This window comes from Clinocottus analis, unplaced genomic scaffold (genome assembly GCF_023055335.1).
Source record: "Clinocottus analis isolate CAN_PGR_092001 unplaced genomic scaffold, fCliAna1.0.p SCAF_5, whole genome shotgun sequence".
NCBI lineage: Eukaryota > Metazoa > Chordata > Actinopteri > Perciformes > Cottidae > Clinocottus > Clinocottus analis.
This window is the reverse complement of record NW_027176207.1, coordinates 518,994-546,668: the sequence shown is the minus strand read 5'-3', so window position 1 is coordinate 546,668 and position 27,675 is coordinate 518,994. Positions and strand designations below refer to the sequence as shown.

Genomic DNA, 27,675 nt, shown 5'->3' with positions numbered 1-27,675 from the left:
GTCACCGTGGTGCTCTGAGCTAAACGCTAACACGAGCAGGGAAACATGCTAACAAGTGCCGCCATCTTAGTGTAGCCGGTTAGCATGCTCACATTCGCTAATTAGCAAAGGACACAGCTGAGGATGAAGGAACAATCCTTACTCGGGCCCTAAAGGCCTGAAGGTCACCAGACTTTAACTTCTAATAAACAGTTTCATGGCGATCCGTCAAGTGATTTTAACACATTTCACAGAGCGAGCGGAGCCAGATTATAATCTTTATTAACACCAAGTCTTTCCGTCTGTGTCATTGGACCTAATGTTTTGTGAATAGTATTGTGTTTAAGACAGTTTAAAGATAAATATGTTGATGTCTCAGTCTAAATAAGTTGCACACTCAGGAAGAAAAGTGATGACACAGCGGTATCTTTAGACAAACCACTAATCCTGTAGGATGCTTGACGTCTCATATATACGCTCATTGAAACCCTGTAGCCGCGCGCTGGACCGCGACCATCCATCACGCCGCTGTCCGTGTAGACTGAAGCTCAGGACCAAACAGTGTGCGTCTGCTCACTAACTCCATCTCTGTGCCGTAATCCCACGAGGCCCATCCTTCATTTCCTGTTTACTCGCACTCCTCCGTGGCCACTTCTGTTGACACTCGTTCACGAGAGAGGGCAAGATGGAGTGAGTCACAAAAGACTGGAAATCCATAAAGGCGGGCGGACGCTGTGACTCGGGTCACGCCGGGTCTCCAGCTGCTCACCGCAGGGATGCACATCTCCATCAGAGAGATCAGACAGGACTCTGATGACGGGAATATAGATTCATAACATGAGTCCAGGCTGACGCAGTGGCCACAGAGTCGTCTGCAGGCTGCGAGGCGAGAGCAGCCTGCTGGTTTCTTTTGGGTCATCAGTAATATTCTCCCAGTAAACTGCTGCATATTGTTTGCTGCTAGGTGGAATTAAGCTTTGTGTGATGGGGGAGGGGGGGCGGGGGGGGGGGGGGGGGGGAGTGGGCATTTTGTGTGATATGGGCCATTGACTGCTTTTCCATAGCTCAGGAACAATAATGAGATTTTTTTTTTTTCCAGAATATCAGTGCCGCCATTCAGCGCACTGATTGTGTTTATGAAATTGTGCATACATCTCACAATGCTGGAGCAGGGGAAGGGAAAGCTATTTTCAAAACATTAGCAAATTGTTTTCTGTTATTGTGCAAAGATTGATAAGAGTATGTGTTGTCTACAGACACACACACACACACACACACACACACACAGAAAGGCAGACGCTGCCGCTGTGCCTTACAGTCGCCTCAGTATTGCTCTTCCATCCACAAAGAGCAGATTCTTCAGAACGCCATGAAGTGCGTCAGCGTGCCGTCACGCTGCGTTAAGATGTAACTACAGTCCATCAAATTGTTTCTGTGCAGGAGTTTGGATCCATTTCTGCTGTAAATGATCTGTAAAGGATCGCGCAGTGTTGTGTTACTTCATGTGCATCGCTGGGTGTGTTGCTGCGTCACATTGTCCTGCTGAGACACAGCAATGACCTTCAGCTTGACCTTGCTTTTGAGAGCAGATGTTGCGTAAATTGACTTGAGATTTCATACAAATGCCTTTCACCTGATAGAAAGTCGTCTGTGTGGAAGAGTGACGGATGAAAGCTCCTCGCTGCGCACGAGGTCCAGACGTTAGAGGAAACGGGTCTGAAGGCGTGATGAGAAATGTTGGTGTCATAACACAGAACATGAAACGATGACATCGTATCACAGCTGGATGTTTCTGACATCACAGGTCCCACAGACAGTCAGACTCCTTTGAATCTGTTTTATTGAACTCGGGTTTTAAATGAATCACAAATCCTACAAATACAGTACGACAGCTGTTGAACTCTTCTCCTGAACTCTGTAATAATACTTTAATACTTTTAATAATAATACCTTTGTCTTTTCATTACATGAATGAACTGCAGGCCTTTAAATCTCCTGATCTGTGTCCTTTAGACATGGAAAGAGTGTTGGCGATGTTTATGATGGCAGCCATTTTGACGTGTTGACACGTCCTCTGTTTCTGTTCTACTGAAACAATATGAGCCTTAACCCTTAACCTTAACCCTCAACCTTAACCCTTAACTCTCAACCCTCAACCTTAATCCTTAACCTTAACTCTCAACCTTAACCCTTAACCTTAACCCTTAACTCTCAACCCTCAACCTTAATCCTTAACCTTAACTCTCAACCTTAACCCTTAACCTTAACCCTTAACTCTCAACCCTTTAACCTTAATCCTTAACCTTAACTCTCAACCCTCAACCTTAATCCTTAACCTTAACTCTCAACCCTTTAACCTTAATCCTTAACCTTAACTCTCAACCCTTTAACCTTAATCCTTAACCTTAACTCTCAACCCTTTAACCTCAACCTTAACCCTTAACACTCAACCCTCAACCTTAACCCTTAACACTCAACCCTTTAACCTTAACCTTAACCCTTAACTCTCAACCTTAACACTCAACCCTCAACCTTAACTCTCAACCCTCAACCTTAACCCTTAACCCCCTTTAACCTTAACCCTTAACCTCTAACACTGTGTTTAGGCCTCCAAACCTGGTCAGAGTGTTTCCATCCTCACACTCGTCTCTCATGCATCTTTGCTGTCGCAGTAGTTTTGGATCCGCATCACGCAGCGAGGACTCACTTGAAGGTATATGGTTTTCTCAAAGAAATGTGCAGCAGCCGTCCCAGTCGTCATTAATCCATCGGTAATGATCCCATGAACACATCACAGCACCCCCCGGCTTTCCCTTTGTGTTTTGTCTCTGTCCTCCGGTCATAATTGACACTCTTACCTGCTCCTCCAGTCTGCTGCTCACCGGTTCGCTCTGAGGCAGCTATTGATTCTGGAGCGTCGGATCCATGAAGACAATGATGATGAACAATGAGCAGACAGCTGCATCCTCTGCGATGCGGGCCGAGGCGATGGCGCCGTGAGCAGCACGCGATGCCTCGTCTGCCGATAACGCCAGAGGAAAGAGGAACGAGGAACGCAGTTTGAGAACGTTTGAGTGGTTAGCTGGAGGCTCAGGGCTGTGTTCCTGGAGCAGACCTGAAGCTCCAGGGCTTCAGTCCTGAACACGCGTGTTCCTGCAGCAGCTCTGCATGCATGTTCAACGTCATTAGCATGATATTAAACATACAGAATACTCTGGATGAATAGGAATAAACTAAAACCTCTCATTGAATCATATTCAGCATAATGTGTGTTAAGAGTGAAACTAATGTATTAATATTATTACTGTTATCTCTCTCCCTTTTTTAATAAGCAATTGTAAAATATGTAGGTCATTTAAAACACATTTTAATTTAGCAACGCCATCATCAGCTGATTCATTCTAATACATCAATAGGCGACAATACGATAAAACAAATACTACTTTAAAGCTTTTATGACATACTTTGTCCTTCATGTTAGGATTATTAGCGTAATAACATAATGACGTGAGGAAGAGCTCGTTGCTGCTGTGAGCACCAGGACCAGTGACATGTTTCCTGGAGGAACTGGTCTGCTGGATGTTTGTCCTCTCAGAAACAACACGGAGGCGTTTCACACGCGAAGCCGTCGTCTTCTTTGCCTCAGACTCTTTTCCATTCCCAGAAGGTCATTTGGTTAATGCACATTTGGGTTTTCATGGACTCTTAACTAGTTTTTAATCAGCAATTATTAGTGAATTGGAAGGCTGTGCAGGCGCACGGCTCTCTGCTGGCGGGAGAGTGCCCATCAATGTCACGTCAATTTCCATGCCAGAGGCTACATTAGGCCTGCAGTCTGGAGGAAACCGCCACCTGAGTGCTCATCTCCATCCCCAGCAGTCTTCCCATCAACTATTGACTCCATTACGCAGCTCTGTCAGAACAATGTTCCGCTTCAGAAGAGGAGCAACCATTACATGGCTGTGCAGGGAGATAATTTAGCGATGCACATAAAATTAAATGCATATCCATTGAACATTGCTCATTATTGCACTTGAATTCCTACAACAGCAGGATGCTGGAAGCCTCCCAAGCGTTCATTCACTTTCAAGGTATAAACACAGCTTGATTATTTAGGCTGATGCGTTATATAAATACCTGTCATTTCCATCTATAGCTAACCTCGCCCTAATTGGCAATTAAGCATGGCGGCGTCTCAGACCGGCTCTTAATTAGCGTTAATAAACGCTGAGGGCCGAGGTGTCGTCTCTGGCTGGTGGCGAGTCTCCTGCAGCGAGATATGCAGATTATACAAGAATACATCTTCATCAGCTCTCCTCTCTGCTACCTGCTCTTCATCACACCTGCCCGGCCTCCTCCTCCTCCTCCTCCTCCTAGGGACGCGCTGCAGAGTGTGTGTGTGTGTGTGTGTGTCGCTGCATGATGCAGGTACAACACTCTGATTTGTAGTTTTTGGTGTTTGAAATCATTCATTGTCCATGTTTATTGTAAAATGAAACGTAAACAATACAGCGAGTTGTAAAAAAGTAAAAAGTCACTTAAGACGACTTCGGTGGTGCTGAAGTCTCTGAAGGAGATGATGGAAAGAGGAACATTACGTTCATAGTGTTGGTCCTGGTGCTCAAACAGGACCTTTACATCGACCCGTGGAGCACTTCCTTCCTTCCGGTGATGATGAGCAGCTTCCTCTTCCTCCATCGTGGCTGCTGCTCTCAGTCTTCCTCCTCAGGCCCAAAGCCTCTTCTTCAGGGTTCAGGGTGCCGGCTCTCTGGTCCTCGTGGACTTTATTAGCACTTCATGAAAGGCAGAGCAGCTGAGCGTCACAGAGCGGCCCGGACAAGCTAACAGGATGAAATGTCGCTCTTGATGAAGTTTAAAATACTGGACATGAACAATATTTAAATAATATTTAAATAATATTTATATGTGTTCATGCTTCATGGTGTTGGATCGTCATGGAAACCTAAAACTGGAATGAAACAATAATCCAGATGATCGGAGAGATTATTTTCTCCTCGTTACTAGAAGACGAACTCGAACACGTGAACTGAACTCCTGACAAGAGCTGAACATTATTGATCCCAGTTATTGATCAGCTGCTGTGAGTGATGACGCCGTCAGTCTGCTGGTCTCACCTGACACACACACACACATACACACACACACACACACACACACACACACACACACACACACAGACACACACACACACACACACACACACACACACACACACACATAGACACACACACACACAGACATAGACACACACACACACACACAGACACACACAGACACACACACACACACACACACACAGACACACACACACACACACACACACACACACACACACACACACACATAGACACACACACACACACACACACACACACACAGACACACACACACACACATAGACACACACACACACACACACACACACACACACACACATAGACACACACACACACACATAGACACACACACACACACACACACACACAGACACACACACAGACACACACACACACACACACACAGACAGACAGACACATACACAGACACACACAGCCAAAGACACACACACGCAGACACAGACACACACACAGACACACACCCTGATCCCAGAATGCAGCAGTAACTGTTAAACATCGTCGTGTTTATCATTACATCATTGTTTTTATACGTTTTGTTTTTATACGTTTCTACGTCTCTGGCTGCTCATTTAAGTAAATAAATAATATATTTTAGTTATGTTAAGATGTGATTTTAAGTAAACAAGGAATTGTTTGCTTCAGTGAGCAGAAAAGCTTTAATGTTCAGAAGTTTATGCGGTTCATCTTTAGGAAATTAAGATTTTAGTTTCTGGCATCAGAAATGACATCGTTCCATCAGGAGAAAAAGCAAAAGGAATCCTGTTGAGAACCGCGTCAAAGACAACACACAACATTTAACACACAACCCTTAACACACAACATTTAACACACAACCCTTAACACACAACATTTAACACACAACCCTTAACACACAACATTTAACACACAACCCTTAACACACAACATTTAACACACAACCCTTAACACACAACATTTAACACACAACCCTTAACACACATTTAACACACAACCCTTAACACACAGCACACAACATTTAACACACAACACTTAACACACACAACCCTCCACCCACAACACATAAGACACAAAACTTAACACACAACACTTAGAACCTTTCAACAGCGTGTTTGTGCGCCACCTCGCCTCTTCACCTCCTCGTCTCCTTGTCTCCTCGTCTCCTCTCCTCAGCTCATACTGATGCTCTACGTGTGATGCTGCTGATGAGACTCACACTGGATGCTCTGCGTCCTCCAGCGAGCTGAAGAGACCACTGAGGGGCAGCAGACTCACACGCCTGCACTCTGTTCACCGATTCCCCCCAAACGCACCACAGTGCTCAGGCTCTGACTCTACTAGTGCTCTGACTCCACTAGTGCTCTGACTCTACTAGTGCTCTGACTCCACTAGTGCTCTGACTCCACTAGTGCTCTGATTCCACTAGTGCTCTGACTCCACTAGTGCTCTGATTCTGACTCTACTAGTGCTCTGACTCCACTAGTGCTCTGACTCCACTAGTGCTCTGACTCCACTAGTGCTCTGACTCCACTAGTGCTCTGACTCCACTAGTGCTCTGATTCTGACTCTACTAGTGCTCTGACTCTACTAGTGCTCTGACTCCACTAGTGCTCTGATTCTGACTCCACTAGTGCTCAGACTCCACTAGTGCTCTGACTCCTCCACTAGTGCTCTGACTCCTCCACTAGTGCTCTGACTCCTCCACTAGTGCTCAGACTCCACTAGTGCTCTGACTCCTCCACTAGTGCTCTGACTCCTCCACTAGTGCTCTGACTCCTCCACTAGTGCTCAGACTCCTCCACTAGTGCTCAGACTCCACTAGTGCTCTGACTCCTCCACTAGTGCTCAGACTCCTCCACTAGTGCTCTGACTCCTCCACTAGTGCTCAGACTCCTCCACTAGTGCTCTGACTCCTCCACTAGTGCTCTGACTCCTCCACTAGTGCTCAGACTCCTCCACTAGTGCTCAGACTCCTCCACTAGTGCTCTGACTCCTCCACTAGTGCTCAGACTCTGACTCCTGAGCGACCTGGAAGATGCTGCTGACGCTAGAATAAGATATAGATATGTCAGAATAAGATATTGATCCTGTTTGGTAGAACAGTGTGTGTATAGTTCTGTGATGTCATCGCATGCTGGACAGTAGTAAACGTCATAATTACATAATGATGTTGAAATGTGTGAATTTCTGCCTCATTTTACACAAACACACCCAGAAAATAAAAATGCATTGAAACAGTGAAAACAAGTCATATAACAATTCAGTTTATTTTATTTATTTTCCAGACAGACACATCAATTTCTGGACCACAGTAGAGGATGGAAACCTTTCACAGACATTTTTTGTCAATATTATTATTTGAAAATACAAATATAAAATTAGACTTTCCACATTTGATATGTGAGAGACCCCCATCCATTATTATTGTTGTCATTATCATCATTTTTTTCCTTTTTTTTCAGTATATTTTTACAACAGGGCTTAAGCAAGCCATATGATAACCTGAAAGATGCTTTCAGATGTCAGTCAAGTCTGTCTGTCTCTCGCCATAAAAAGTCGGTTAACATAAAAAAAAGGGGCAAGTGTTAGGAATGGGCAGACAGCGTGAAGCGAGCTCAGTGCTGCAGAACATGGAAGCACACGGAGCCTCACGCTGCGGCCATGCGGCCATGCGGCCATGCGGCTGGACTCACGCGTTGGTGTCAGCTAGAGATGAACCTGGTGTTCTGTCTACAGCGGAGGTCTCCAGTCTAACGGTGTTCAGATGAGTGAACATTGCAAATATGTGTATATTCATCTACACACATATACATTGCATGTGTTTTATTCAGCAATGAGCGTGGGATGGAGAATGGTTCGGACTGGAGGGGAAGCTCGCCCTGAAAGCTGCGGCTCGCCCTGAAAGCTGGAGCTCGCCCTGAAAGCTGCGGCTTGCCCTGGAAGCTGGAGCTTGCACCTGGAAGCTGGAGCTCGCCCTGAAAGCTGCGGCTCGCGCCGGAAGCTGCTGCTCGCCCTCGAAGCTGGAGCTCGCCCCGTCACCTCAATCCCCTCATGGAGCCTGAAGCGTCTGACGTCACAGGGTCTGATTCAGGAAACAGGCTCAAGAGGACAGAAGCGAGCTGGTTTCAGGGCGAGCTGGTTTCAGGGCGAGCTGGTTTCAGGCCGAGCTGGTTTCAGAGCGAGCTGGTTTCAGAGCGAGCTGGTTTCAGGCCCAGCTGGTTTCAGGGCCAGCTGGTTTCAGGCCGAGCTCCTCTGACAGCGGAGGGGTAAATCGTTGGCCATTGCCTAGCACTTGCCTCAAGATTCAAGTTTAAATGGATACGGTAGTACACTACAAATGTCAACACCTTCCATGTTGACTTTTTTTCTTTTTTGATTATATTTTTTCTTCTTAAATCAAGACCCCGCCCCTTTTCCCAAATGGATAAGCTAGTCTACTAAGATGTGTAACATTCATCAGCTGTAAACTGCTGTCAGTTTGAGATTAAATTAAATTACAGCAACGGAGCCATGCTACCTTAAAGTCCAAGCTACAGGATCACAAAACCATGGAAGAGTCCACGAGGACGCCGTGAGGGAGGACGGGTCTGACATAAATCATATTTATTACGTTTTGCAGATGAAATAGCAGCAACATTTGAATCAACTAAGTTCCTAAGGAGCGTCTGATGTCGGTTTACATGAGTTTATTCTTTAAAATATCAACTAAAGCAGAGGAACACTTCTTACCCTGTCTAGTACACACAAGCTGGTACTCATTGAATTGAATCTAAATCATAGTTTTGATGCTAAAATGTTCAACTGAGGGGAACCGAAGCGTTACCACTAGAAACAAGTTACTTCTTTGAATAGCTATTATTTTAGGTTTACTCTGTTTCCCGGCACTGTGATCGATGATGTCATCATTTAACAATAACGGTGGACATTATTGGACATGTGGACGTTGTCTTTTGGGATAAATTCTCTTTGTCTATTTCTAAATAACACATTGCTGGTTCGTTGGAATAATGTGACGAGAGCTGCCATTACTGTGCTTACGGGATGTCATGTGACATCTAATGGACGAGGAAACAGACTAACCATGTTAGTGTCACAGGATTCAGACCCCGTGAGGGGAAGTAATGAAATAACTCTGATGAACCAGAATTATGTTTCATTGAATGAAGCTCGTGACCTGCAGCGTGAGCCGCTGATGGTTTGTGCTTCACGGCTGTTTGAGGGAATCTAGCAGGTTGGAGTTGTGGACGTCCGTCATCACGATGCTCTGAAGACAAGTCGAGCTTCAAAACGTCATCCAGTCTGCACGACTCTCAGGTCTCTGCAGACATGAGCTCTGACCCGCAGCCGGCAACAGCTGAGACGCTCTGTGACGCTCTGTGATGCTCTGTGATGCTCTGAGACGCTCTGAGATGCTCTGTGATGCTCTGAGACGCTCTGTGACGCTCTGAGACGCTCTGTGACGCTCTGAGATGCTCTGAGACGCTCTGTGATGCTCTGAGACGCTCTGTGACGCTCTGAGATGCTCTGAGACGTTCTGAGATGCTCTGAGACGCTCTGTGATGCTCTGTGTGAACATGTTGTGTTACAGCATCATAGTGTTAATATGTGTGTGAACATGTTGTGTTACAGCTTCATAGTGTTAATATGTGTGTGAACACGTTGTGTTACAGCTTCATAGTGTTAATATGTGTGAACATGTTGTGTTACAGCATCATAACATTAATATGTGTGTGAACATGTTGTGTTACAGCTTCATAGTGTTAATATGTGTGAACATGTTGTGTTACAGCATCATAACATTAATATGTGTGTGAACATGTTGTGTTACAGCATCATAGTGTTAATATGTGTGTGAACACGTTGTGTTACAGCTTCATAGTGTTAATATGTGTGTGAACATGTTGTGTTACAGCTTCATAGTGTTAATATGTGTGTGAACACGTTGTGTTACAGCATCATAGTGTTAATATGTGTGAACATGTTGTGTTACAGCTTCATAGTGTTAATATGTGTGAACATGTTGTGTTACAGCATCATAACATTAATATGTGTGTGAACATGTTGTGTTACAGCATCATAGTGTTAATATGTGTGTGAACATGTTGTGTTACAGCATCATAGTGTTAATATGTGTGTGAACGTTGGTCGGTGGCTAAACTCCAGCTGGTTCCCACAGTGGAAGCTTTGAATGATTAGACTTATTAATGAAGGTCAGAGGTCAAACACAGTTTAGTATAAAATCCACGATACGCCGTGTTTAAGTGTGCACATATTAAAGGTTGAAGATGCTATTTAAACAGCACGATGACTGCGTTATGACTAGTGACGTAATCATTGGTATGTTTCTTAAAAAAATATGAAGTACTTTTCATAAAGTCTTTGTGATTATGACGCGTGTCCCTCTAGAAAGAAATCAGAAATAAGAGTTTTGCATATCAAGCGTTAGCATTTAAGGTAGTATGGCACACCCCTTTTAAAACATTCAAGGGTGGGGATCCAAATAATGCCTTGTGTACAACTCCATCCTACAGCAACTGTTCCTCTAGTGTCCATGAGAGCTTTGGTTAGCTGGAACCATGTGAGAGCCAAACCAAAAGAAACTAACAGGGAATAAATTACAATGAACGCTAGCAAAAGAAGTGACTGCAAACCTCAGAATAACATGATCATTTAGAGAAAGGTCTATCTTGACTGGTCCTAAATCCACTATTCACTACAAGTATTATATTAATGAGTCCTATATAACATCTACTTTGTAATTACAGGAGATAGAAAAGAGCGCGAGGAGAGGGGGATGAGAGAGGAGAGGTAGAGGAGAACAACAAAGACCACTACACTGGTATCAAAGACAGCACTCTGCTCACAAGGAAACTGTGAATCTTTACACACTAATGAAACACATGATGACCAACGAAAGAAGATCTGAGGATGGGGAATGGAAAGAGAGAAAGCAATGGATGCACAGTACATTTTAATAGTATATTACAATTATTAATATAGAAACCACAACGTATCAATAAAACTCTGATTAAACTGGAAATCAGCAAAGAAGCATCTTTCTTTTTTTTATAGTTTTGTATTTCTTATTTTCTTTTACATTTGAACGTTACAAGGGTTTTTTTTCTTTACTCGTTAAATTATTACTTGATCACACCTCCGCATCGTGTACTTTAGAAGTTTCCAGCATATTTCTTTACCTGGTTGTTCTCAAACTAAAGAAAAGAAATGAAAACCTGCTGCAGGTAAAGTGTTCATTCATCCCATTAATGACTTAAAAACCGGACTGGAGCGTATTATTATTATTATTATTACTGTTATTAAATGTTTGTCATGAGTAAAATCATGAAGCGCACACACGCACACACACACGCACACACACACACGCACACACACACACACACACACACACTGTGTAAAACCTGGTGCAGCGACAGAGTGAATAATTCAGTGTCATCGTTTAACCCTGTATAAATATCTTTAGATGAGACAAGGGTCCACTCCATGAAGAGATGCAACATATCGGTTACAAGCTGTTGACTCACCTCCACGCTGAGGCGTGTAGTCCAGAATACATTAATCCTAATCCTTCATACGTCCCAGAGCACAGCGCCGTTTGTTAAAAAGCCGACTTCCACATGTGCAAAGAGGAGCCCGTCCTTTACTACTCACAGTGCAATGATTACTCGCTTTATTACCGTTCAGTGTTTTCTTTTACTTTGCCACTTGAATAAATTAAAACCTGCCAGAGAACTCTCAAAGGCTGAGGTATGGTATCAAAATGTTTACTTCCTAATTCACTCCTCCAAGAAGCGAGTCTGCGTTCCAGAAACAAACCAACCGGGAACGAGCGGATGAAGCCAACAGGAAGGAGCGCCGCTCCGCTCAGAGTATAAAAGTGTCAGCACGGAGCTTCAAGTTCTAATCTCACATCTAAGTACAGTGTGCTTTGGATTAAATCATCTTTTCCTCTTCCAGTGATGCTGATGTCTGAACGGTTAAACAGGAGACGCCGTCGGGTCTTAACGGCGAGGACGTGGCGCGTTCGTGACGTTGCTGGTATGACACGATGGAACCGCTTCAGTATTTACAGAGGAAGCGCGTTCTGCTCGTCTGTGGGCTCGGTTACACGTCTTCCAGCAGGAAAAGAATAATCATAACTGTTTACAGCTGTTTCTTCTATTCACACGCTATAACATCTTCTTTTGACACACCATCACAAAAATATGCTATTCTTCACTGAGTCGGTTATATGCAGTGACTGAATAATATGTACAGCTACATCTCTTTTCTCAAGTTTGAACGCACAATGTAGTTATATGAAATTTGTTATAGCATATATATATATTTCTAAACAACAAAAACAACACTTATAAAAAAGGACCATAAAAATATTGGAGTCCTCTTTGTATTGCCCAAAAATAGGTAATTATGGTTAACAATGAGACGTCACATGAAATAAAACAGCTACTAAGATTTATTACTTCGATACCCTCTTTAAACTTTCCTTTCTTTTTTTTTCCTTCCGATTCTCTCCACTGAGCTTCTTTTTGTTTTTTATGTGAGCGACTGGACGCAGCGTCCGCTCCTCCGTTACGCTACGAAGATGAAGACATGACTCGCAGATATTCTTGGCTATGACCCCCAAACAGATACACAAATATACTAGAAGATCAAAGGAAAGGACACAGGAAGGTTCAAACTGAAAAGACTACAAACTAATGAAACCAAAGCTAACAGGAAGGAATCGTGAGTGAAACATACCAAACCCGTCGTAAAGTTATAGGAGGTTTGGATTATAGTACAGCAGTTGTTATTTTTCTGAGATGACTAACGTTTTCTTTTCTTCTTCATATGGTTCAGACGCTCCTTCTTCCTGCCGAGGTGACGCCGTAGTGCTGAAGTTGGAGAGCATCACCTGCACACAAAGCCAATTAGAAACTCCGTCCTGTCTTTCCTGGGCCACCAGACAAACTCTGCTGGGAGGAGAGAGCAGAAGGACGGACGCAGCGTCACCAGAGGAACAATGACAGGTCAATCATGTGAGTACATAAGATATTTAACACGCCTTCTAAGGCCCCACGGCATGAGGCGAAGGTGACATCATCATCATCATCATCATCATGAACACAAAACGTGCTGCAGCAGCGTCGAGGTCTCAGACTACTGCTGGTTAACTTGTGTTTTAAATAGAGTTAAAGCTGAGCTTTAAAGGGAATTAGCTCATTAAACAATCATTTAAACACGTGTTGTGCACAAATGAGTTCCACACACACAACACACGCCACACAACACACGACACACAACACATGCCACACAACACACGCCACACCCACAGGAAGCGCACAGAACAAGCTCAAGACTCTGAGTGTGTGTGTGTGGAGGACAAGACTTAGAGTGTGTGTGTGTGTGTGTGTGTGTGTGTCTGTGTGTGTGTGTGTCTGTGTGTGTGCGTGTGTGTGTGTATGTGTGGAGAATCTACTGCTGGTTCACGGCTACGTGAAGACTTCACGATTCAAGACGATTATCTTGTGGTAAAAAGTGATGGTTGTATTTAGTCACAGCGGGGAAGTAGTGACCTTATTTTAAAGGTTGCAAACATGAAGACATAATAATAATGAGAAAATAACTGGTAGCGTGTGTGTGTGTGTGTGTGTGTGTGTCTGAAGTGTGAACTTCTCCCAGAGAAAGTCACACAAACAGAGTGAATCAGTTGACCAATGAGGATCAGCGCACACACACTCACACGCCAGCAGCAGCCCGTGAACACACTGATGGATGAACATGAAGGAGAGAGAAAGGCAACAGGAAGTAAGAAGCAATACCTCTGATGAGATGGCAACCGGCCACCTGCTCAATGGTATCCATTTGTAAAAGCTGTCGCAATCAACGGGCCCTAAAAGTGTAGAGTTAGTGCTTGTGTCAGTATGCATTTCAAGGAGAGAAAAGGTGAGTTTCACATCATGAACGCTCTGATTCAGTTAGCGAGCAGGACTCCTCGTGAACAACTTCACTTCCTGCAACGAGAAAACATCACGACAGGAAGAAGCACGACTCCTGTCATGATGACATCATCATGACAGGAAGAAGCACGACTCCTGTCATGATGACATCATCATGACAGGAAGAAGCACGACTCCTGTCATGGTGACATCATCACGACAGGAAGAAGCACGACCCTGTCATGATGACATCATCACGACAGGAAGAAGCACGACTCCTGTCATGATGACATCATCATGACAGGAAGAAGCACGACTCCTGTCATGATGACATCATCACAACAGGAAGAAGCACGACTCCTGTCATGGTGACATCATCACGACAGGAAGAAGCACGACTCCTGTCATGGTGACATCATCACGACAGGAAGAAGCACGACTCCTGTCATGATGACATCATCATGACAGGAAGAAGCACGACGACTCCTGTCATGATGACATCATCACGACAGGAAGAAGCACGACTCCTGTCATGATGACATCATCATGACAGGAAGAAGCACGACTCCTGTCATGATGACATCATCATGACAGGAAGAAGCACGACTCCTTTCATGATGACATCATCACAACAGGAAGAAGCACGACTCCTGTCATGATGACATCATCACGACAGGAAGAAGCACGACTCCTGTCATGATGACATCATCACGACAGGAAGAAGCACGACTCCTTTCATGATGACATCATCATGACAGGAAGAAGCACGACTCCTTTCATGATGACATCATCATGACAGGAAGAAGCACGACTCCTGTCATGATGACATCATCATGACAGGAAGAAGCACGACTCTTGTCATGGTGACATCATCACGACAGGAAGATGAATGGCTCTTGTCATGATGACATCATCACGACAGGAAGAAGCACGACTCCTTTCATGATGACATCATCACGACAGGAAGATCAACGGCTCCTTTCATGATGACATCATCACGACAGGAAGAAGCCCGACTCCTGTCATGGTGACATCATCACAACAGGAAGAAGCACGACTCCTTTCATGATGACATCATCACGACAGGAAGAAGCACGACTCCTTTCATGATGACATCATCACGACAGGAAGAAGCACGACTCCTTTCATGATGACATCATCACAACAGGAAGAAGCACGACTCCTTTCATGATGACATCATCACAACAGGAAGAAGCACAACTCCTTTCATGATGACATCATCACGACAGGAAGTCACAAATAGTTAGAAACTCTTCTGAAGTCAAAGATCTTCAGTTTCATTGTTAAGATGCAGAAACTTCAGGTGAGAGCACTTCCTGTGACGGCCATGTTTATAATGCACAATGAACACGCTTATGATGCATCATAATGCTTGTAATGCATCATAATGCTTCATAATGATGCATCATAATGCTAATCATGCATCATAATGATTATGATGTATGATTATCATTATGATGCATTGTAAGCATTGTAACGTATCATAATGCGTCTTAATACCTATGATGCATCATAATGCTTATAGCACATCATCATAGCTATAAGCACTCATACATATCATACCGCTCTATAACAGTTATCAAAACATTTTTGTGTGTGCTTGATGGATTTATAGAGATTTTCACAAACAACCACCACTTAATACTTCATACTATCATGACAATGCATTATAAGAAGATTATAAAGTTTACAACTATTATTAATGAAGCATTATTAATGAAGTTATACTACACAACAATCCTCACAGTATGAAGTGATCCTGAAGCTCCTATGTCATGAATATGCTTCATAAGGAGGTGTGGTGCTACACAGCATGAAGCAGCACGTTCATAACGCATCAGGAACATGGCCGCCATGCAAAGTCTTTCCCTTCATTGAATTTGAGATGTCAAGTTCAAATTAGTCAAAAATAGTGGAAACAAAAAACACGTGAAGGAGACAATAAAACACACACAATCTCCATTCATGCGGACACACACAGTTGAGTTGCAGCAGAGCAGCAGAGCGTTGCAGGCTTCATCCCGCTGACAGGTCTGCAGGAAGCACCGGGTTGAGAAGAGATGCACTTTAACAGCGATTATCTGTCTTTATCACTTCAATCAACTAATTGCACTCTAATTGACTTGCATAAAAAAACAGTTAAGTTCATTACGGCTCCTTCACAGCGGCTGTTTTGATATTGGCTAAAGGGATTAATAAAACCTCTGGAGCGGAAGAGCGAGGCCACAAATCACCGACTCTGAAGTCATCCGTGAGCTCGTGACAGACGACGATCCGACATGGATTCAGTTCCACGGCATCCTCGGCGATAAAGAAGAATTATAAAGCACATTTTAGTTCTGAATCATTTCCCATTTCAATGTGGTGAATAGAGAGATGGTCTGCAGAGCGGCGGCGTCACCTCTCTGCTTTATTGCTCTCTGTTTGATTCACGGTAATTCTCAAGAGGCGATTTAGTATTTAATATCACAGTTTGACTCCCTGCAGGGAGACACAGCCTCTGTTTGCTGTTTCTTCTTCATGGCTCTGTGAAGCCGGTTGAAGGTGAACGTCATGAGAGTGACGCGTCTTCCAGTCGATAGCACGGGTTGCATCCAGAGACTTTCCATCCTCTCAGGTCACAAACTGTTGCAGCGGAGAGGAGATAATGGAAACAAATGGCCTCATTTCCATCTGCAAACTATCTGCTGCTCAATCTGCTCTTTCATAACAAATATTTAGCTTCCTGCAGCGAGACCAACAGATAGCCACTGAGCCTAAAACAATTAATACGAGAGGCTTTGCTCAGGAAGCGAAAAGGCAATAAAACTTATTTTCCCGTTGAGCTGTGGTTTTGTTTGGACGTCATGAATCAATTACACACATTTATCAACATTAAAATGAGCTATTGTATCTTCTCGTGCGCGGTTTTGTCCGTGTGGTCCCGGAGGCGACCTTCCTGCTCGTTAGCTCTCCGGCTCACTTCATCCTCGCTAAGCCGCTAGCATTAGCTCCATCGATCCTGAGCAGCGCGCGACGCCAGGAAGCTCCTGCGATCGCTGCAGAAGAGGCGCGCGACGCCGCGATGTGTGATCTGGACCACGAAGCACCGCGGCCGGAGGACGCAACAACGGCTTTAGACTTCACTTCTACACGTAGAGCCAGAACCAGCAGACATCCTGCTGAGTCTTTCCTGTGCTTTCTGCTTAGTGGAGAAGAAAAAGAGCCTCTGAGACGCAGAGCGCGTCTTCACCCTGTCGCCTCCACGAATGGGCCTGTTGTTATTCCACCTCGGCTGAGCCATGCATTAATTAGCTTCTTACAGAAAAGCAGGTGTTATTTTCATAACCTGTCCCGTGTCACTCAGTTCAGTCATGTAAAACAGGACAAACACGGACGGCGAGACCGGCAGCGAGCGGAAGAACTTAGCCCCCGCCGCGCCGCGGGCCAGAAAACTGTGATGGCAGCTTCCAGATTAATTATTCAGCGAGGTCCAGACTCCACCGACACTCCAGCACAGTAAACAAAGCGTGATGGAGTCCTCTGCTGGCCGCGTGAACACGCTCCCTTTGTGGGAAACAAGGTCCTGAACACCAGACGAAGATGAAGAGCTGCTCGCTAATTAAGACTACATTTAATTTGACGGGAATTAGAGCGTCTGGGCTGCTCGGCATGAAGGCTTTGCTGTTTTTAGACGGCTAATTTAGCAACACTGAAACATTTATAACATAACTAGATTATGTTGCACTTATGAATCACTGATGGATTACAACCTTGATCTATTTTAAGAGGGCGAGCACACAGTAACTAGAGGAAGTACACAAAGTAACAGGAGGATATTAAATATGCACTTAAAGGGGAAGTTATTATACTTCACATCAACATTTTATATTGTCTTCACTGCTGCGTACATTATGATGCGTTACAAACACGGCTCACACATTCATATGCTGCGTATAGATGAGGGAGCTGCATTATTTATATTATATCGCTCGGTTGGAGTTTTTTTCATTGGCTTGAAGATGATCTCTCCAGGATGTTGGCGTTGTAATAAAAGAGAAACCCTATTTTAAAAATGATGTTCCCCAATTAGCATAATGCGCCTCTCTCTCCCCGGCGACGTCCTCCTGTCTCTGGGGACTCGCAGGCGTTTTGTGTGCCGCTTCTCTTTGATTGCAGCCAAAGCAAGAGGCGGGATTATGAACGGGTTGCTGCACATGAGCTTAACTGGCGCGCGGCGCATCCACACGTCTCCGTTCCCGCCGCTCGCCCTGCAGCGCCGACACTTTACGGGCCGACATTGCGACTGGCAGCTTCCTGATGAGCGGCAGAATGAAAGTGCAGCAACACCTGGCTGAGAATCTGCACCTGGACAAGGACACGAGGAGCGGAGCGGCTGCTGGACGCAGCGTCCTCAACTCGAGCTCTGGGACAGATGGCTTGCTAAAAATACTGGAGTTGTTGGTGGGAAGGTGACACAGTCTGCAGTGAGCTGATCTGTGCAACAGCTTCGGGGAATTTGCATTTGACACAGATAACTTTGAGCGCCGAGTCGGGGTTTACCCCGATGTACAAAACGCTTCATGGCCCTCTGAACCCAGAGACAGCAGACGCCTACCTCTCTGCACAGAAATAATCCTAACTCCTCGTGAATGGTTGCTCTGCACTAATCTGGATTTGGGATCGCCGCTAAGAGGCAGGTGGCGGTTATTTTGGATCAAGCCAGTGGAAGAGAATAAAGCCCTTTAACAATTAGTAAGCTCTCCTTAGCGTACGAGTCCAGCGCTGCTCAGCATCTCAACCCGGGCAGCATGCGTCGGTTCAGCCTCGTGCCGGCGGCACAACTCACTGTGATGCTGGGGCCGAACCCGGAGCCGGGCTGAGGGCTGGCGGCGCTGATGTAGTTGCCCACAGCCGAGTCCTGGCTGCTGGGTCCGTACAGGTCGGCCACGGGCCCCGGACTGTTGGCACCGGGGAAGCCTCCGGGCCTTGAGGGGTTGGCGCCTGCAGACAAACACAGCGGGAGCAGAGCAGCTCAGAAACACCGACTCTTCCTCACTGACGCTCGTCTACCTCAGAGGACACATGACTGGATTCATGTTGGGCTCACTGCTGCCAGAAGGACTCAATTTAACTTGATATGGAGCGGAAAGGTGCAGGATTTAGCTTGACCTTTTACTTCTAAACATCCAAATGATGAGTGAATCCAGTATGATATTCTGAATATAATCTCCATGCCGTGTGTATTATGCATAGGAGTGACATTCACGTTGTATAATCATGCACAACACACAACAAGCACTCTGCTAGAAAGACTCCACCATGCTAATACACTAGTAAGGTTGCAGTGTCAATGTGGCCATGCATAATGTGAAGGAGGACTTGTAAAACATCATTAGCTGCAGAATAAGTAACACAGCATTATTATATTACCCAGTTGAGATTTCACTTCAGGGCTGTGAACCCAGACGTTCGAGGTATTCTACTTTATGCTTTCCTCCATGACCTATGATTCACAGAACTAAAAATGCTCCCCATTATTCCAGCGGAGTGCTTCAGCTTCCCGGCTGCTGCTGTAACTTCAGGCGTAAAGCAAAAGGTATGCGAGACAAGAGGAGGAGGCATGAAGGGGAAATATAAAAGCATGACCCGGCTTCATGTGCAGGTCCACACTCGGGGGGATAAAAAAGAAATACTGTACGTGACTTCCCACCTTTGGCCTGTGAGTAAGAGCAACTCTGACTAATAAAATGTCTTTTGAAAATCCAGATGCCAACTAAAGGCCAATAACACTTTCAATGCAGGGAAAGAAACAGTCGGCGAGAAAGAGGAGCGCAGTGATCTCTTAACAGCAATCTCCTCTGCTGTCAGCGGCATGACCCTGCAGCTCACCTCACGCAAAGAAAAAAATGCATTAAAAAGAAAAATCTTCCGTCGGCAGGAAAATGCTCCATCTTGTGTAAATATGAGCTGCTGAGCGCCGTGGTGCGTGAGAGGAAGGCCTCGTGCAACACGGAGGGAACACGGGGAGCAGCGCGGCGCATCCCGTGTTCACGCGCGGGACACAAACTGTGTCATCGTACAACATGGCCGCTCCATCCTTCAGCGCCGCGCCCGACAGGAAGACGCGCACCTGCAGAACGCTGCAGACGGACGAAGCGTCTAACTGAACACACATCTCGTGTTTAGCGGTGACCAGCGAGCAGCTCTTATGCACAGCCTGGTTCAATAGAATTAAACACTGTTTCAGTCAAAATGGCAATCCTCATTTTCTATGACGGTGATTTTATATTTAAGAGACAAGTCTCTTTACATTCCAGTTTAAAACGTTGAGTTTTAGTTCTGCATTTGACTTTAACAGCCAAATAATCTCCAGTGCAACTTGGGCCAGATTGTTGTCGTGTGTTAATATTCATATAGTATTTTACGTCATGAATGATGAGGATAGTGGGGAGATGACCTCCTGGCAGGACTCTGTGTGTCTTACAGCTTCTACCTGCTTCATGTGTCGTCTCCTAAATGTGGTGCTGAAACACAGAGGCCCTCTGCGCGAGGAAGACGAAGGAGAAAGCAGCCTTCATCAGTGAGATCTGAGTCTTCAACCTGCACACATCCTGTTCTCTCCCTGTGAGGCATCTCCAGCTGTGGAGGACCGGCGTGAAGGAAGCGACGCCTCCGGCTGGCGATCGCCATCGTAACGCACCGAACGGACACAAATAACAACTACGCTGCCAGAAAACCGTTCTGCTTATCGGCTTCAGACAAACATCCGAGAGAAGAAGAAAACAAATGGCAGCGCCGTCGTGACTCGGCTCTCCGGCTCTCACGCCGTCAGGGTCGAGGTTGTCTGCTGGTTCATCCTCCATCCCACAGACAACAGCTCAGGAAGGAGTGGACTCCCTGAGGGAGCGCGTCCTCTCGGCGAGCCGGTCCAGAGCGCCGAGCAGAGCTGCAGGACTCTACCGTCAGCTGCTGCCCGACGCCTCAGCGAGTGAGGTCGCAGGGATCTTTCCCCTGCCGTGCAGCCGTCTATGCAATTAAACACTCGACACTTGCTGACCAGATCTGGAGAAAGCGCGGCGTATGGTGAACTATGTCCGAGGCGCTATCACACGTGCGCACGAGGCGTGACAGCGATGGCGAAACAGCGGGCCGGCAGGAAAAGCCTTCAGAGCGCCGCGTCTGCCCGTTGTCTCCATGCAGCCGCCTGCGGGTTGAGTCTGCACAGACGGACTGAAGGAAATGCCAACATCTGCCCGGGGCGGCCGGCCAACACTGGAACCATCAGGGGAAGAGCTGGACCGCACTTATTAGACCAAAAAGGTGTTTTTAATCGTTTCGCTATTATTGCGAAGTGGAGGGAGACGAGGCTGAAGGGTACGGCAGGACTCATGCCCAGCAGCGTCTCCGGAGACGGGAAGGAGCCGCTGTGTGTAGGTCAGCGCTGTCACCTGCAGCGCGGCGTCACATGAAGCTCGCTGACGGCTGCAGGTGAAGAACACACCGTGTGCCTCGTGCACGCAGGAGCACGGCATCATTATTAAAAGAAGAAGAAGAAAACCGATAAACATGTAAAGACTGTAGGATCAAAAATAATAAAAGAAAACTTGTAAAACTTCTGTTCTCACAGAAATTGCATGACTTTATAACAGAATCTGTTCGCACTGCATGCATGTAGTGAAATGTCAACGTGGAGTTTGTTTGACGTTGTTAAGCTGCAATTACACAAAGTACATGAGAGAACGTCAGGAAAAGTGCACAAGATGAAAATGTGCTTGTCTTACAGAGTAATGGCTGTATTATGCAGAGATGTTGTCTTCTAAGTGTCTGACTTCATGCAGCATTTCCACTGATTTCCCAGTCAGACTTGCACACACTAATAACATGAGCAATCATTCCTACACTTAAAATACTGAAAGGGCTCCACTAAAATATGACTCTCACTCGCACACTTAACTCCTTCCTTCGCTGCTCAGAAATCAAACCTGCGCTCCGTGAGAGAGGCCGTGTGCTCTCAGACATCAGTCGTTATTTTGTTCGCATGCAAATGGAGGAGCACATTGTGGACGCGTCCGCCCTCACGAGCAAGCAGGGACTTCACAGAGAAACATCTACAACTAAGACCTGGAACAAAGAGGGAGAACATGCAGCGCTACTCCTCCAGGTCCACATGGGCTGTGGTTCTAAGGGGAGGGATTTGTTTGTTTGTTTCCTGAACAAAAGAGAAAATCTATGAGCAATAAAATAAAAAGATTAGATCATCTGCATGGAGTAATGTCATGAATCAAACTGAAAAGTCCAAAAAGTGGATGAGATAGATGCGCTTATACAAACCTGGGTTCTTAAACTGATCCGGGCTGTGTAGGTGCTGGAGGGGGGAGTTGCAGGCGGAGGTGGCATGCTCACTGTGCAGCATCTGAGCCGCTTGGGGCCCCAGGGAGCCATAGTCAGCAAAGGAGCAGGGCCCCCCCCTCTGGTCACTGGGCGTAGAGTAAAACCCATAATCGGGGAGGCCTGGGAGATACAGTATAGGGGGGGAGGGGAGGGAGGGACTCCATCATTGTGGAAAACAACTCTTTCAATGTCAAAGTCAACGTCCAGATTGTTAAGCATCGCGCGGTGGTGACGCTCCGTTTGGAGAAGTCATGCTTGGTTTTGTCTGCTCTACCTGCCCCCCCCCCCCCCCCCCCCAGCAGCTGCTGCCATGCTGATGTTGAGATCAGCTGTGTCGTGTATTAATATCTACATAACATGTATGTACAGACTATCTCTCCCTGACATGAAACCTCCTCCTTCACCTTCATTCAGACGCAGCAGCAACGTGACAGACTGAACACACGTGAGGCCGCAGCTCTGAGTCTTTGTGTCTTTGCATCTTTGACCTGTGTGTGTTCTTTCCGTCATGATCATCCAGCGGCGAGACGCATCTGAAGAGTCATTAAACAGGTCAATACATATTTCATCCCCCCGTTGTCATCAGCACCGTGTCAGTCATGAATTCAAAGCATTTGTTTCGACCAGAAGCAACAGATGGGTGTTCAGTTCATGTGAAGGAGATATAGGCGTTCGTGTTTATTGATGATTGTGAAATATCCCACGTGCACCGAGCGTCTCGCATGACTCTCACACAGATGGTGGATTATCAACAGTTTAGAAAATGTCTTTCAGCAATAAGTCCTGCTGGCATTTATTGCTTGTCCTCTTAATCTGAGACAAGCTGCTCATATAAAGAGAGCAATTAAAAGAAAGCGCTCCCCCTCACACCTCCTTGATAACGGACTTAATCCACTCAGGAGGGACCAGATTGGCGACGCCGGCTCTTCCATGCCGGGTTTCCCCGCTGCGTGTTTTGGATTTATTTGGGTCCTGCGGCGAGTATTCAAACCACTTCACCTCCAGCGTTCAGAGGCAGACCGTCCTGCAGCCAGACGGACGCGGCGCCGCCATGTCTCCCTCCGCCGATGCTTTCAGCGCTCTGATCTCAGCGCTCGCCGGCTGCCTGCCCACTCATCAAATTATAGGCTCCAGATACGGCAGCTTCCCACGTACGTCACGCCGCGCTGACACATGGAACAAAGCTCAAGAACCAATCGTTCCATTTACTTCACCGAGACAAATGTCAGCGAGCATTGATTAGCCTCGCTAACGAGGAGAATCAATGGAACACGAGGAAGAAAAACATTCCACAATAGAGCCAACCGTGTTATTGGATTCATAAAGAAGCCCTTCAAAAGACTGTATGTCACCGGCTCCGTGTATAATATATATATATATTATATATATATATATATATATATATATACGTATATACATATATATACATATATATATATATATGTATATACATATATATACATGTATATATATATATAATTATTAAGTGTGGCTTCAGCCGCATGGGGTCATAGACCCCATGCTGCAAGCACACTTCATGTTCTCCTGCGGGCTTATTATTATTAGTTGGAATGCTGCAAGCATTCCAACTATTGTTCTTCAAATCTTTATTAAACTTTTTATTATTATTATTATTATTATTATTCTATTTCTTCCATCCGTATTTTGGACCTCTTCAACTCTTTCATATTGTCAGCTACAGAAAAAAGTTCAATTATAAAAATATTCAGTTACCTAAGGACACGATGGCTAAGACCTTTCATATTTCAGACTTTTCAAATCTTTGAAATATTAAGCTTTTTATGATTTTTTTTATAATGGGACCCAATGGGGAAATTTTCAAATCATCTTCAACTTCAAACGTTTACAGTTTCTTCATACGTTGAGCTTGAGACAATATTTAAAATTTCACATGTTGACAAAACCTTTAGCTATTAATCTACGCTTTTACATTTTTCATATTTTCTCAATTTTCAAAATTATTCAGCTTTTTATAATAAAAAAAATGAATGGTTTCCAATGAAGAACATCTTCAAATCCGCTTTCAACTCTTTAACAGGAGCCTTTTAGTCTGTGCATCTGCAGGCTGAAGGCACTTGAACGACCCCACACGCGAACGGGTGCGCACGTGCACGTGCGTGAACGGTCGCGCACGTAAACGGCCGTGCACGCACGTGAACGGCAGCATAAGTGAACGCTCACTAACGTGAAACGGCCGCGCGAACGGCAGCGCTAAAGTGTTATTATGGTCGCGTGCACGTTCGCGTGTGTGTGCGCGCGCGTGTGTGCAAGTCACTTCAGTTACAGACGTCAGGATTAACAGCGTCACTGACGTTCACTTTCTGAGGTTTAACAGATGGTTTTGTAGACACACGGCAAGCCAATAATATCAGGCGTATGACCAACTGCGCCTGTGGATCAGTGGTTAGCAACTCCGTCTTAGAAGCAAAGGGCCAGTGGTTCAAACCCCACCTATGGCTGACTTTAATTTTTTTTTTAAAAAAAAGCTTTTTTTTTTCTTCTCTTGGACTGGACACCCGGGCGGGCTGGGTCGTATGTTTGACACCCCTGATTTAGATGATGCAGTTTTCCTTTCAACTTTTCCAATTATACATTTAATTTTCAAATATATTCAGCTTTTTTAAGCTTTATTCAACTATATTTCACTATGTTCAACTATATTTAGCAATTTCTTTCAAATATTTCAGCTTTATGCTTCAGCTTTTTTGCATTCCAACGCATTTTCAGCAGGAAATGCTCTTCCTAGTTATTCTTCTTATAGTCAAACCACTACTCCTCCCAGAGCGTTGCCAGCACATGCGTAAAAAATACATCGAAACGTGCGGTTTGCGCGGGAATCGTGAGGTATGACTTTTCTAAGAGATTCGCCCGGCCGTTTTCCCGAAAAATGCAAAAAACGTCAAAAACTGTCAAAAAAATTTCACGAAATGTTCGTAGAGGGTGGCGCACCAATTAACAGAGTGAGAAGAAGCGACAGAAACTGCTAAAAAAATAAAACGTATTTTGTCTTTACTCGCACAATGTTCACTCTTCATACACCATTGTTGGATAGAAACGTTGGAAATCTTGTCTTCTGTCATAAACTGCGGTCGATAGGAATCCAACAGACTCAGACGTCTTGAAATCGGACTGAATGTGAGAGAAAGTCCACCTCGCTCTGCCATCCGCCGCCATGTTAAATCTCCCTCCAAAGCCACGTCTCCCCTGAAGCTCGTACCTGATTTGTAAATCGCCCGTACAGACACATGTTTTATCGTACAGACTCGCCAGTCACAGTATCTGTTTGTCAGGTCTTCCTAACGCTCAATATGCGATATCGAAGCAATAGTGGCTTTTAAAGTACCATTTTTTTAAAATAGTTTGAAAGGAGTTCCACAGTATTTAGGTCTATTAAGCTCAGCGTAAGGAAGTCCCTTTGAAGTCATCACCATGGCAACCTTTGCTCTAGCGACCCACAGGTGTTCTCGTTAGGGCAGTTTAACAGACACACAGACACTTACACACGCACACACAACACAGATGACTTCTGTCTCTCTGTCTGTTTGTCTCACACACACACAGACACATACACACACAAACAAACAAACAAACACATACACACATACACACACACACAAACAGACACACAAACACACACACACACACAAACAGACACACACAAAGACGTTTACGTGTGTTTTATATTGTGTAGTTGTCAACACTGTGATCATTAATAAGGTCATATGATATTTCATATACGTGTGTGTGTGTTCAGGACGTTCAGTAGTTTATTTCCTTAAGTCCACAGTCCAGTCTGCCTCTAATCAGTCTGCTGGCGCTCACTTGGTCACCATGACGACGGCAGCACACAGGTGCTTCATATCAGCCAATCAGTTTAACACACAAACCAACTGAAGTGCTTTGGAGGAGAGACGGGCGTCAGAAACAAAAGCTATATATTGCGACGTCTTACGGCAGTAGTAGCCACACTTTCAAAATTTCTTGCGAAATTTTCTAGTTATTATTATTATAGACTGCAACCACACATATATATATATATATATATATATATATACATATACGTAGATATATATATATATATCAATATATATATCTATATATATATATACACAAATATACATATATATACGTATATATATATATGTATATATATATATATACATACATATATATACATTCATACATATGTATATATATATATATATACGTACGTATATATATATATATATATATATATATATATATATATGAATATATATATAGTATATATATGTGTATATATACATATGTATGTGTGGTTGCAGTCTACAATAATAATAATAATTATATATACATACATATATATATGTATATATATATGTGTATATTTATATACACACATACATAGAGCCATATTATATATATACATATATATAATATGTGTGGTTGGCATCTATAATATATATATATATATATATATATATATATATATATAAATATATATATATATATATATATATAATACCTTCACTACGCATCAAGGCTTTATATGTTATGAACCTCTATGACTATAAACATAATTTTGGTAATTCAAGTTTTAAAGAAAAACATGACAGATAATAATAATAAACTCTTTATAAATGTGTCTGTATTATTCAGCCCACATGAAATGACGGGCTTTTTGAATATTAAATAAAACATATAGTTTGCAGTAAATTAAAGACGGGAAGTCGTTTCCACTGAGTTCCTGATCCCCATGAAGCTTTCATCCTGTTGTCAGCTCACGTCACAGGTTCACATCTCTTTCCTCATCTGACCGTCACACAGACGACCGTGATGCCGCGAGCTGTTCACAGACCACCGCGTCCTCCACGAGGCGTACTGAGCTAACGAAGGGGGACAGCTTTTACTGCCGCGCAGAAGCAGAGGACGCTACTTCCTGTCCTGGTGGAATCATCTTCCTGTAAACAACGACTGCAAAACAGGAAGATGTGCACAACCTTTCATGTTGCCTGCAGGTGCAGCGGCTCAGGTGAGAGGACAGGGAGGACAGCTGGACAAGAGGACGCTCTCTCTCACACACACACACACACACACACACACACACACACTCCTCATGCCATACACTCCCATCAGAGCGGTGGGTGTGCAGGAGGCCGGTCGCCCACAGCTGCCTGAGTATCAGCGATCATATCACTGAGCCACAGACCTTCCCACTATTAATATTC

General features: G+C 44.6%; 1 protein-coding gene across 4 annotated transcripts in view; it reads right to left on the bottom strand.

The window, feature by feature from the left end:
• Positions 1-9,634: 9,634 nt before the first annotated feature.
• LOC137802543 (RNA-binding protein Musashi homolog 2-like) overlaps positions 9,635-27,675 on the bottom strand; it is a 66,490-nt gene continuing 48,449 nt past the window's right edge. Inside the window, exons 5-8 of one of the 4 annotated variants that reach the window (XM_068600488.1) lie at positions 22,388-22,567; positions 18,903-19,057; positions 13,937-14,007; positions 9,635-13,090 (exon numbers count right to left, since the gene is read on the bottom strand). In XM_068600488.1, coding sequence (XP_068456589.1) covers positions 13,966-14,007; positions 18,903-19,057; positions 22,388-22,567 — 377 coding nt within the window. In that variant the 3' untranslated portion in view covers positions 9,635-13,090; positions 13,937-13,965. The remainder of the gene's footprint in view (positions 13,091-13,936; positions 14,008-18,902; positions 19,058-22,387; positions 22,568-27,675) is intronic. The other 3 variants (XM_068600489.1, XM_068600490.1, XM_068600491.1) reach the window with 3 other exon arrangements.